This window comes from Chinchilla lanigera, unplaced genomic scaffold (genome assembly GCF_000276665.1).
Source record: "Chinchilla lanigera isolate Chin_1 unplaced genomic scaffold, ChiLan1.0 scaffold00049, whole genome shotgun sequence".
Lineage (NCBI taxonomy): Eukaryota > Metazoa > Chordata > Mammalia > Rodentia > Chinchillidae > Chinchilla > Chinchilla lanigera.
Genome location: NW_004955450.1, coordinates 14,543,864 through 14,557,248, shown reverse-complemented (window position 1 = coordinate 14,557,248; position 13,385 = coordinate 14,543,864). Strand labels below are relative to the sequence as shown.

At 53.4% G+C, this 13,385-nt stretch overlaps 1 protein-coding gene across 1 annotated transcript in view; it reads right to left on the bottom strand.

Annotated features, from left to right (window-relative positions):
• Positions 1-11,663, bottom strand: part of Anxa2 (annexin A2) — a gene marked incomplete at its 5' end in the record, with an annotated part of 28,576 nt that extends 16,913 nt beyond the window's left edge. Inside the window, 2 exon segments of the mRNA XM_013518924.1 lie at positions 8,293-8,392; positions 11,606-11,663. Of these exon segments, the coding sequence (XP_013374378.1) occupies positions 8,293-8,392; positions 11,606-11,653 (148 nt within the window).
• Positions 11,664-13,385: the final 1,722 nt, after the last annotated feature.

Genomic DNA, 13,385 nt, shown 5'->3' with positions numbered 1-13,385 from the left:
ATAGTCCTACGTGGCCACAGTGACACAAGCCTGTGACCCCGGCACTCTGGAGGCTGAGGCAGGAAGACTGCATGTTGCAGGCCAACATGGGCCACTTAGTGAGACCTTGTCTCAAAATAAGGAAAAAAGAAAAAAACTATAGTCCCCTGGGCTCACCTGACCCTCTACTGGTCAACTTTCTAGGGTGGAGGACCCCAAAGCAGTGGTCAGCCACTTTCTGTTCATTCCCCACACCAGCAGCACAGCCCCACAAGGGTGGCGAGGAAGGGGCTGGTGGTGAGGAATCCGCCCATACAAGGCTTTGTACCTCACTTCCGCCCAGGGCTTCTGCGAGGTACAGGGCTGAGTACTGTTTCAGGAAAGACACGCTCTCCTTTGCCTAAATAGCCCAGGTAGGAACTGACCCCTCAGACCGTCCACTCCCCTGACAGCAGTGCCGTCCTCTGCTCTCCGTCAGCAGGTGGGCTTTGGCCACCCTCCCTGGGGCAGAGCTGGAATCCAATCCCATTACTGAAAATTCCCATAGAAAGTCTTCAAACTGAACCGGAAAGAGGAAAATATCCTGCAGCCCACATCCAGCTGAGCTGCAAGGGTCAAGCGGTCCCTTGGCCACCCACACAGCGGGGTCACCACCCACCCCGGGCCAGGATGCCTGACGGCTTTGCAGGGACGTAATTCCAGAGGCACAGGAGACGCGGCTCTGTCTCTCTCAGCTGGGGCTTCCTGACTTCATTTCCCAGGGCTTTGGGAAGGGCTCGCTGGGCAGAAGACCCCAGGGTCTGTCCGAGGCTGTACAGGTTGGGCACGGGTTCAAAGAAGAAACAAACCTGGACAAGGCTGCCTCCGCTGTGTCTTTCTGCTCTCTCCTCCCAGGTGGTCACTCAGCCTAAGCAAGGGCTCGCCCGGGGGCAGCAATGTACTTGGGGTCCCACAGAGGGTGGGCGGGCGCACGGTAAATCCCACGACCCAGGTTGACCTCTTCAAGTTTATGAAGACAAACAGAAGTTGAGGTTTTCCAAGACCGGTAAGGAGCCAAAACACAAAGGTACACACCTGGCCGCCGGTGGGAAGAAGCAGGAAGCCGTTTTTAAGCATTTACTCCTGGAGGGAAAACAGCCAGCTCATCTAGTCGGCTGGCTGCAATGATAGTTTTGACGCTCTGGCCAGGGGCATCTAAAAGGTCATCGGTGCTCTGAACGCCAGGCAGAGCAGCAACCCTGGCCAGCAGGGCCGGAGCACGGCGGGGGCTGCGGGTCCCTTCCGCCGTCCAGGGTGTTTTCGAGCACCGGGAAGACTGGAAATCCAAAGTGACTGCCGAGTCCAAACCACACAATCTGCCTGCTCCCCGCGGGGGGAAAGCCCGAGTCAGCACACAGCAGGCATTCCATGGAAAGTGTGTGTCTTTACTGCCCATGTCGGGGGACCAGCAGCTCGAGGGACCGGATGCTGACTCACAGCTGTCCGGACACACACCGCCTGCGCTGTGCCAGTGGGTTTTGTGTGTGCTGGGTAAAGGACTCGGAGGGCCCGGGGGTGGGCGAGGCCTGGATGCGCAGCACAGCAGAACTGCCGCTCCTCACTGCGTCCACCCCCAGGAAGGCCACAGCTGAGGTCGCTGGCCACACCGGCATCAAAGCTTGCAGGGGCCGCAGACCCAGGGGGTGAGCACAGGCACGCGTTTTGTTTATTGTAACAGCAGGCTTTTTTGTGGCAGGCTTTTCCCTGGATGCTTCACGCTGCCTGGCGATTTTTATGATATTCAGGACAGGTAGGTGTTACTGGCGTGTTCTGAAGGTGGAGTCCTACTCAGGGTCACATGAGCAAGTCGGCAGCAAGACAAGGCTCAGCGTCCCAGCCGCACCACACCACCTCCGGGCCTCACAGCACCCCCAGGCCTGGGTGTGCCCCGCCCTGCCTCAGCGTTTCCCGCAGGCCCGGGCACAGGCTCTGTGGGATTAATGCTAACAGGTTGATTTTGCTGCAGTGGAAAAGATAACCCCAAATGTTACGGCTCACCACCCCATGGGACATTAACAGTTCTGCATTGAGCCAGCATCTTATTCCAACACTCTTCCCCGGGTGTCTATAAAAACCCAGTCTCCCAAATTTCCCTCTGAACTACTCTTACCGTGATGATTTAATGTTGTCACAGGTACATCCTACGTTTACACGAGTCATGATTGCACCCTAAACATGATACTTGTGACGCTTTTTACCTGACAGCCTCCCTCCAGCTCCCAGAGAGGACTTGGGATGGTCCCGCGTGCCGATGTGTGCGGAGCTAGGCTTTAGTACACATGAAGACACATTCAGTGGTCGGCCGGTCACGCTGGACCATCCAGGTACAGTGGTGGGGGATGGGGTCAAGGTCGGCAAGCGACAGATGTGATGCTCCATAAGTACCCGGGACTCAGACCTACGAGATCTTGGGGCGCACGGTTCCCTCCTATGCCCGTCTTCCTCACCCCGTGAAACAGACCCCGGGATAGCTTATCTCGCCTGGTGCAGAAGAGGGAATACCTGGGAGCACTCCTGGCTTCTCTCAGCGTGTCTGCCACAGCCCTCCCCCGCCTGCATTTAACTGTCAGACTAGGATGCTACGGGGCACAGGGAGGAAGGGGATACATTTCGGCCATCAGGACACGGGACAGCAGTGGTCCAGTTACAGGGTAAACGCTGATGGGAGAGAAAAGAAATGACACAGAGTGGCACTGGGGCTGTCCGGGTCTCTGCCCGTTCTGACACGGCCCCGACTCAGTGAAAGCCTATCATGGCTAAGTGCTCAAGAAGTCTGGGACCAGAAATCAAGTCCACTCTGCTCTGATCTCACCTCAGCTCCGTCCCTCAGGAAGGACGTAAGGCCTCATCTACTTGGCAATCCCACAGGACACCTGAATAACCTGCAACCCTGTCCTCCTTCCACACGAAAGTAGGATTGTGAAATGCTCTAAAGGACCAGAAGGAAAACAAAAAGTAGGACACTGGAATCAAATCAAATTGTAAGCAAAGGAACATGCCCAAAACACACATCAGCCTGCATGGCGGCACATGCCTGTAATCCCAGCACTTGAGAGGCTGAGGCAGGAGGGTCCCAATTTCAAGGCCAGCCTGGGCTACACAGCGAGGCCCTGCCTCAGTCAAGTGGCCCATCAATCAACGAATGCACCATCTGAGCCCTGCTAATCCATCCATTCTATGAGACGAGAAAAAAAAAGTTCAGAACAGATCCGAGAGAAACCAGCTCGCATCTCCCGCCCCTCCCGTAACCGAGTACTTGGCACTGCTGACAGCGGAGAAGACTCTGGTTTCGTCCCTGGGTAAACTAGGACAGGATCTGGATTCCCTCCAGGAAAAGAGGTAGTGCTTTCCACGAGGACAGAAAGGCGGGGAAGGGCAGGTGGTGACAGCTATGCCCGCGGTGGGAAAGGCACCGGGACCCTTCCAATACGCGCCACAGCCAGCCAGCTGGGCTCAGCACCGACACAGCTACACAAATCCATTCCAAACGGCCCTGTGCCCAGAGAGAGCCGGTGCTGTGACTCAGCGGGGCCTCATGAGAGGAGAGCCGGGTCTAACACGAACAGAGAACAGCCTCTGCCACGGAAGGGCCGGGTCCCTGAGCCACCCCGGCACAGGGGGAAGGTGCCGGGCAGCCCTAGTCCCAAGGCCTTTCTGGCAGATGGTACCTTCACCCCACAGGCTGCTCCAGGTTTGGCTCCTTGCACCCCAATCTTACGGGGGAGAGGCTCCCCTTCCCGGCCCCGTAGCCCTCAGGAAAATGTGTTCCTACTCTGTGACCTGTGAGTGTGCAGGTGAGACAGAAAGTACCTGTGCTTTCTGGGCGTGGAGACACAGACCTACGCACCCAGCTACCACCCGCTACTCTGGAGGCTGAGGCAGGAGGATCGCAACTTAAGGAGACCATGTCTCAAAACAAAAAATCTGGGTCTGGGCTGTAGCTCAGTGGCACAGCGCCTGCCTGGCAAGCACAAGGTCCTCGCTTTAATCCCCAGTACCAAAAAATAAAATAAAATCTAAAGGGCTGGGACTGGGGCTGGGGCTGCCCCCCACCTCTGCTCCAGTTCAACTCCCAGTACAGGGAGAAAAAAAGAAGCTGTCCTGGCTGGCTTTCCGGTGGGACAGGATGGCAGCGTTTGGGCCATGCTGGAAATCTTGAGCAGTTCCATTTCAGAAGTAGAAGACGCGCAAAGCACACTGTAGTTTTCCTACCATAGCTGTGCTTCTGAGAAGGGGGAAATCGCCGGTGTTCGCATCCCCTCCCGAGAACACAAAAACTGCTAAAATCAAACCCAGCACTGATGCCAGAGCCTCCCCTTTGCAGAGAGACGAGAGCTCTTCCTGTTTATTGGCACTGACGCTAACTGTGGGCTTGTGCTGCCGCTAATTACAACCTATTTTATGGAGTCTAGATTTGTCCTTTTCTAATTTAGATGACTTTCTTTCCTAGTTATTTGGACCCATATGGTAAGCCATTCACAGCTGTGTTGTACAAGCCACAGTATATATTTAACCCAAGGCCAATCTAGACCAAGAGACTCCTGCAGATTAAATCACAGAAACCTCTTGTTAATTAAGCAATATTACTACTTTGGCATGGTTTAACTCAGCCGCTAACTAGACGTAAATTAACCCAAGTGGCTGCACGCACTACCTCAAGCCGGAGCGTGCACAGCGGCGGTGTGAGGCTTGGGCAGCGCTCTGGACACACCCACCCGACAAGGGACGGGCCACTCCGAGAGACCCAAGCTCAGCAGGGGACTCTCACCCTCTCTGGATGCCACCCAGCTCCTGGAACAATCCCTCGCCGCCTGCTGTGGCCTGCCTGCCTGCGTGTACCTGCGTGTGCCGCTCCCACCTGCGGGCCCCCTGACTGCCACTTGGGTTCAGACTTGCACCTTCTCAAAGCCTCGTGGGCCTGGGCATTAGGAAAGGCTCGTGAAATCAAGTCTCTGCCCTTCAGGAGAGACGAATCCGGAAGAAAGCAATGACAGCGTGGGGCACAACGGGAGCTGTGCAGGAGGGTGAAGGGGACGCGACGTCAGGGAGGGCACAAGGACCTGCAGAGAGAGGGGCAGGGGCAGGGCCGGGGGCAGGGCGCCAAAGAGAGGGACAGAGCCGCAGGCCAGGTGAGGGAGAAAACCTGTGAGGTGCGGCCCAGAGCCTCATCACCATGGCGACCAGACAGAGGGGAGCACCTAGGACTTCTCACTGGCGTGGGTGGCGAAACCACAGATCTCCGCCCCGTGTGCCCCTTCTGCCCCCAGCCGGCTCCAGCCTCTCTCTCCGAGGGACAGCAGGACACCGGAGGGGGTGCCCCTGCTCTTGCGGGTGGCACGCACAGCGCCATCCCCGTCTAGCAGGGGCCAGGGGACACCGCTGCCCGGCCTTTGGCCTGCGTCTATTTCAGCCCCTGTATTTCCCCTTTGTTTTCTCGGACGTCAAGGGAAGACCAGCTTCAGGTAAAGAATCTCGCGAGGGGCTGGGGCTGGGGCTGGGGCTGGCGCGAGCACCCGAGTGACACCCAGGTCACCAGTGGCATCGTCATCTGAAACACTGAGGGCCACGGAGAAAGGGTCAGAATGGCGCTACCTCTCCAACTGGCGAGGCCATTCTGCTTTTACGTTTGCCGCCGTTCATTACGCAGGTAAAACACCTCGCTCTAGGAAACTTGTACAATACAGAACACAGTGAAAGGCCAAAGTCAGTTACTCAGTTCTGTGGATCTGTTACTAATGCCCTTTCTTTTTTGAAAAGGGGATCTTGCGTCTCCCTCTGTAATGCAGGCTGGCCTTGAACTCACTATGTAACCCAAGTTGGTCTCAAACTCCTGCCTCAGCCTCCCAAGTGCTGGGATTACAGGCGTGCGCCACCATGCCTGGCTCATGAAATTTCTTTTCACACCAATGTGACTTTCTTTAGACATCCTGGAGTGATTTAATCACTCCTCAATGCACGACAGGTCCGGGTTTTCACTGTCACAGACAGGGTTGATAGGAACAGCTAACAGTACACTGAACTCTTATGGACGTGACATTCCTTCTTTCCAAGCATTTCCTGCAAGGATTTAGGTTTTTTTCTAAGTGGCAATATAGAAATTAATCTAAATAACCAATGGACAGGACTTGAGACAACAGCTGCTCTCTAAAATCAGCAGGCACCAAAAGTAAGTGAAAAGTGGTGCTTAGGGAAACCCACCGGAGGGTTAAGTACGGAAAAACCAAGAGCCAGGGGCCCTCAGCAAGGCTGGGTGACAAATGTGAAGCTATCGGATGACCACGGGATCGCAGCTGGACAGCATGTTTCATGCCTGGAAATAGTTCAAGGCTCTGAGAACAGCTCTGATCCCGACAGCTGGGCGCCACATGCTGCGCCTAAGAATCCACGCATGGAGCCCGGAGCAGGGCAGAACTGAGTTCGAATCTCAGCAGGAGCCAGGGGTAGCAGCACCGGTGTGACAACCTGATCTGAGTCACCCACAAAGCGAGCAGGGGGAAATTCCAGCGGCGGCGGATCTGAAGCTCCCTAGGCCAACTGTGCCCCAAGTGCTGTCAGGAATCACAACGTGTCAGCTGCTTCTGACCAGACTGGAATGCAGGAACCCCAGCGTCCCCCACCTGACGTCTGCTGGGAACTACAGTGTCTCTGTACTCACTCAGAAAGGGCCTGAAGGTATTTTTATTAACAAGAGCGCTTTGGCTGTGACCACAGTTCATTTGCGCAATCTTTACATTCCAGTGGTCGACAAGCTCTCACCAAAAGCTCTCACGCAGGGATGAAAGCACCCTTTGTCTCAGCCCATAAAAGGCACCGTGTCTCCGTCAAATGAGTCACCTGCTGAGCTCTGGGGTCACTCGCCAAGGTCACTGGGACACCACGCGCACCCAGGCACACCCAGTAAGAAGAAGGGCGAGTTTTAGGCGAGGGACCACAGGTATGCATGTTCCTTGTCTCTCTCTGTTCTTGTCTTTGTTTTATGCCACTGGGACTGTCACAAACTTTCCCTCGCTGCGCTCAAACTTTTGATCCCCCTGCTTCCACCTCCTGGAGTGCTGGGATGACAGGAGTGAGCCTCCGAGCCTGTATCCGCCTGTTACTATAGTAACGTATTTCGAGCACTGTCTACACCAAGTGCTTCCAACTTCACGACAACCACGCGTGTGATGTGGGTGCTCTAGCCCCACTCCACAGGTGAGGATATGGCGTCTCACGGCGCCCAGGGTTTTCTTGGAGTTGAATCATCAGCATGTGGCAGACCAGCCTCTGAACTCAGGGTTGCTTCTCTCACTAGCACTGTAGTGAGACAGCCCTTTAGATTTTAGTCTCCTGTTCCGATTTTGACAAGAATTCAGTTAAAAAGCACCACAAGTCAAGTGTGGTAGCGCATGCTTACAATCCCAGCACTCAGGAGGCTAAGACAGGAGGATCAAAAGTGTGAGGCCAACCTGGGCTATCGAGCAAGATCTTGTCTCAAAATAAAAACAAAATAAGCTAGGGATGTGGCTTAGCGGTAGACTAACCCTGGATTCAAGCCATAGTACAAGACAAACAAAATAAAGTAAAATCACCAGTGAAGAAGATTTCTTAAAGGTCTAACAAGAATCCCTCACAACTTCTCCCCTTCGGCAGAGCTGACAGCCACGGCAAGGTGGCCCATGATGGCCCCTGTGGAAGGCAAGGCTGCTGAGGGGCAGGTGGTGGAAACCCTTGTGTTCTGTTAGAACCGCAGGGTGCAGGGGGATTTCCCTGCTCTCCTTCCTGCCTCGTGGTGGAAGTGCTGGGTCCCAAGGGAGAAGCTGGGGAAGCCTAAGAACGAACATACATACGGCGGCCAGGATTCCAGGGCTTCGGGCTGTGTGTAGCCCAACCCGGAAGGCCGCTTCGCTAACACCAGCCCCAAGGGCTGCGTATCTACTTTGTACACCTGCAAGACACGCTGACCCCAACGGGTTCTTGCCCAACCCAACCCAATTAAATGCTTCATTTGCTTTGTTTCGAAAGAGATGGAGGCTTTATGTGGCCTGGTCGCCTCCCACTCATCCTGGAACTCTAGGAAAGCCGCCGAGCTGCAGGCACCAGGAGGAACTGCAGGGGCCCCACTCTGGCCCAGGAGCAAAGCTGAAAGGGACAGGCTGCCTAGGTCTGGCTCCGCCCCCTTAAAGCCCCACGGCCCCTCAAATGAGCAAAGCAGGGGCGTGGCGGGAAGGTGGAGCAGACCTGCAGAGTCCTCAGTGGAACCCCGCGGCTGGGAGGAGGGCGCTTTGTGTCACTCACCTTTGGTCTTGATGGCCGTCTCGATGTTCAGGGCATCTCGCTCGGCGTCAAAGTTGGTGTAGGCTTTCACGGAGCCATAGGCACTGGGGGGCGTGGAGTGCTGAGGGTAAAACACAGACCCCGTCAGCACCCTCAGAGTCCCACAGCGGACCTTCTGCTTCCTTCAGCCACCCGAATCACTCGTACACCAGCAGAGTATGAACCACGCCACTGTCGTAAATCCCACGGCACAGCTAGCTCGTCCTTCCAAGAGACTCGTTCCAAGGCCCGCCTGGGGCAGAGCGCACTGTCTGCATTCCTACTTTTGGCCTTCTAGTGAGACAGAGCACAGAAGTAGTTAATGCCAGGCTGCGGAACCTGAGACCAGCATCTATTCAGGAAGGCTGTGACCATGACACTGATCTAGCAACCATCTGAACTAAGCTGAAAGGTGGAAATGCCTGAATGACTAGAATGTTTTGCCAAGTTTTTGTTACGGGCACACGAACGTCCCCTGGGCCTGTATTGCTGAGCTCTCAAATCTTTAAATGGCAAATGTAAATCCCAGCTACTTCGAGGATGAGGCAGGGGGATCTGCAGTTCAAGAGCAGCCTGAGAAATTCAGCAAGACTCAGAGAGAGAGAGAGAGAGAGAGAGAGAGACAGAGAGACACAGAGCGAGAAAGAGAGAGAGACATGTCTATCAGATAAGCACGGGAAGTATCTCCCTCATCCCCTGCTCTGGCACCAAGGTGGTCTGGGGAAACGGCCCACGTTCCCTCTGGACGGCCAAGTGCCTGCTTCTCTCTCTCCTCTTCCACTACCTTCTGCAACAACGTGGTCCCTTCTGCTGTGTTTGCACTGTGTGCCAAACCAGCCCTCCCCCTGCCACGCCCGTCACAGCCCTCACCTTCCTCGGGGCACAGAGGAGAGCTCCCCAGCCCACCCACCCCATGCGGGAGGTCAGCCTCCAGCAGTTCACCTTTGCAGGAACTCACGTTGCCGGGCACCCAGCCCACAGGGGAGGGCAGACACTGTGGCTTTGGGTGGCTGAGGGCAGCAAAGCCATCCACCACTGTCCCCTCCTACAACATCCCCACCGCCCCCTCTGCAGTCCACAGTGCTGTGCCCTGTGAAGGCGGCGTCCTGACTCAGCTTCCACAGTGTCCCGGCCTACCCCTCCGTCCTGCCTCGGGCCTCACACCCCATCCAGCCCAGCACCCACGTCGCCCACTGCATTACTTGTTGTTACTGTTTTGAGACAGGCTCTCGCTCTGTAGTCCAGGCTGACCTGGAATTCACTGCATAGGCCACGCTGGGCTCGAATCCGTGACCCTACTGGGGGTACAGGCGGGATGCACCATGCCCAGCTCACCTTTGTGCTTCGCAGCAATGAGGTTAACCCGTAAGCACCCACTCTCTCAACCTCCCAGGGCAGGGGAGGGATCTAAACTCAGGGTCACGCATGCATTTCCACATGTACTAGATGAATGATAAACCTGGGTAACACAATCGTGACACATAAATAGATGACCACAGCATGTTCCCTCTAATCGCACTCCTCCAACCTTTCAGGAGAAGAACTCCATGGACATGGAACAAAGGTTCAGGGAACTACAAAGGCAAAGCACTGTTTTGAAATATTTACTGTACTTCGTATGGTGGCCACAAAATGTGGGTGGAAATCTAAGGGAAAATACTTTCCCACGTACTAACAGTGCCGTCAGTTACTAATTTACAACGGCAGGCAGCCTGGCCTCCACCCTTATCATGTACAGGGCCTTACTTGGTCATACAGCATTGTACTAGAAAACAGCAGTAATTGGTTAAAGTGTTATGTTGTCTTAAAGTACCTCTAGAAACAGAATGAAACAGACAATTGGACCTTTTACCTATAAGATGCACTTAAGTTACTGGGGCAAAAACGGTCTTCTCTGCCTTTACAATGTTGGGAGACAGGTGACATTTTTATGAGCCCAGGCTCCCAACACGGAGAAATGTGTCACACTGGAGAAGGGACACTCTCAAAGGGACCTAATAGCTCTCCTGTAACTTGATACTAAATACAATCTAAAGATCAAATCCATTAGAGAAACAAATCCCCTAACACCTGCAAGTATGCAGGCCTTAACAGGCAGCTGGTACCATTGCCAGGAACAAACAAAACAAGCTCCCAGAAGGGAGACTTAAAAAAGCAAAACTAAACCTTGTGAGGAAGGCTCCACCCTCCAAGCCACCAAGGCCTGCTCAGACCCATTCACTTCCGCATTCTGATGGCCGGTGCCAGAGAAAACGGAGAGGGTGTTTGTGCCACGTGACCCAGGCTGTCAGTTCCTTTTGAGGGATTCTTTAAATTTTCATTTGAATGAGAGTATATATTATAGCTGGGTGTGGTGGTGCACGCCTGTAATCCCACCACTCGGGAGGCTGAGGCAGGAGGATCGTTGTGAGTTCGAGACCAGCCTGGGCTACAAAGTGCGTTCAAGGCCAGTCTGAACTGTACAGCGAGACCCAATCTCACAAAAAAATAAAAAGAGAGTATATATTGTGAAACGTCTCCAAGATGTGGCTTCATGCCAACTAGCATCAGGGCTGAATTTCTGTAGAACCCTTTCTGCCAAGATGGCCTGGCAAATGTACGGTACTTAGTAGCTCTTTTATATATTCATAATGTATATTCCACTTGATTCTGAAAGTAGTTGCAATAGTTTATATATAGTTTTAAAAATTTCATATGAAAGAAAGAAATAGGTGCTCCAGGTTCCCATATTTCCTGTGAAAGACAAATTTAATTCTGAGCTCCCTGACAGCCAAACCAAAATATGATGAATTACAGTAATTTCATTTAAAAAAAAAAAGAATGTCCTGGCTTTTTTGGAGAAGAGCTTTCCCAGGTGCTAAATTTTAAAAAGAAAAGTATAGGTCCTTGTCTGGAATAATATCCTTTGCACTATAGGAGAGTCTAAAAGACGCAGAATGATTTTGTGATATGGCTGAAGTACATGCTAAACAGAAATAAAGTCACAAGCATGACATTAAAAAATCCCGTATCATCGTAACAGTGATCACCACTGACACGATAAACATGATGGAATGTAACTCTAGGCAGCCCGGTGTCTCTCACTCTGCCCAATGTTAATGTGGTGCTGAGGCTGTTGGCGTGTCACATTTTTTCAAGTTGAACTCCAAGAACAGCCACAGCGAGGGGAAGAGGGGAAGACCCAGGAAGGACGGAGGTCTGCATCCACTTTCCTCGGCTATGCAAGGAAAGAGCACAGCTATGCAGAGATGTCCGACGTGCAAAAACTACACAAAGTGAAAATTTTTGTACTCACATCACCCTCCAGGCTCAGCTTGCACAGAATTTCGTGAACAGTAGACATTTTGAAGGAGCTGGAAAGAAAAAGTACAACAAAAAAGTCTTTATAAGGAGGTTTTCCTTTCCCCCAAGGCTGACATTCACTCTGCTAATTTCTACTTCTTGGACCGTTTCATCTGAGGATACGACAGCAGTTTTGGGGAACAGATTCCCATCTCACAGTTAGGGCCTTGGAAACTCGGGGCCAATCTCCCTGAGGTTGGGGATGGACTCCTGAGCTAGCCGGTCCTGCTGAGGACAGACACACCCTGCACAGACTCCCCTGTGTGTGCAAAAACAAAGGCTCCTGAGCTAATACAGCTCGGTCAGAAGGAGAGCCGAGTCTTCTATTTCTCAGAACAAGAGGTACGTTTGTCTCCCGAGCAGTTTAACACATGGTGAGGGCCGAGCTGACATCAACAGCATTCTCACGCCGCCCATTCCTAAGTGGACCCCTGTATTATTAGGTCCTCAACGCTCTCCCTAACCCAGCGATGCCGAGAAGGTGCGGAACTGTGTCTAAGACTGAGATGCTTGTTCCCGTCCTGACTCAGCCCACAGAGGACTGACCGTCTTGAATTAAGAGTCAAAATGGTGGCCGTGAAGTCTGCTTCTTCCAGCCAGTAACTCACTGGCCTGGGCAGCGTCCCCACCGCAGGGTAAATCTCCTCTGCAGCAGCAACAGCCACTTGGTTTGTAGAATGGCCGCCCCACGCCCCACCCACTCGGTTGGCAGTAAGTGCATTTTAGCTGAGACAAGATAGGGTAGTCTGCATAATCACCCCAAAACTAAGCAAACAGGGTGGGGCAAAATCCTGAAAGCCTCAGGAACATTTGAATGACTGCAACTGCTGCTGAGGTTTCTTTTTGCTTAATGTTCTCTGATCAAGGAAACAGGCGTATGGAAATTCACCTCCCTATTCTCTAGCCAGATTGTTTGCTTAGTCTAAACATGTTCATAGTACTGGTTTGCAGAGAGTATCTGACATAGGCCTTTGCCATTTATTTATTTATTTGGACAGGGTCTTGCGATGTAGTTCAGGCTGGCCTCAAACTCATGGCGAGCCTCCTGCCTCAGCCTCTTGCTTGCTGGGATTACAGGTGTGCGCCATCACACTCGGCAAGACCTTTGCCAATTTATAAGACACTTTCATACTAAGCCGGTTCCAGGCCCCGTGCAGGCTGGGGCGTGAGGGGATACAATGAGAAGATTCACCTCCGGCTGTGGTTACACACGGATCTCTGCAAGGTTTTCATCCTGCGCTCTCGCCTGGCTCATGATGCTCACAGGTGTGCTGCTGTTTGCTTTTTGCAGCGCTAGGAGCTGACCCCAGGGCCTCACGCACGACAGGCAAGTGCTCTAGTGCTATGCTACATCTCCAACCCTCTACAAATTTTACTTTGACACAGAGTCCATCTCAGTCGCCCAGGCTGGCCTCAAGCTTGAGGTCCTCTCGGACTGCCAGGGCGACGGGGGTGAGCCGCCCCTCCGAGTCCACAGGTGTGTTTCAAACCAGGCAAAAGGAAGTCGGTCACCGCCACTCCGAGCGGCCCAGTCCCGCAGCCCTTGGCGGCCTCCTCCTGCCAGTACGTCCTGCCCAGGACGGTAAAAAGCTTGCTCTAGAGATGAGCTACAGACCACCCAGAAAATGAAATAGTATTTAGTGCTGAAAAGAAATAATTAAACAAAACAGGGGAGCGGCAGTTGCTCCCATGTAGGTTAAGTTGCCCTCGAGGATGAGCGAGAGCAGCCTCCC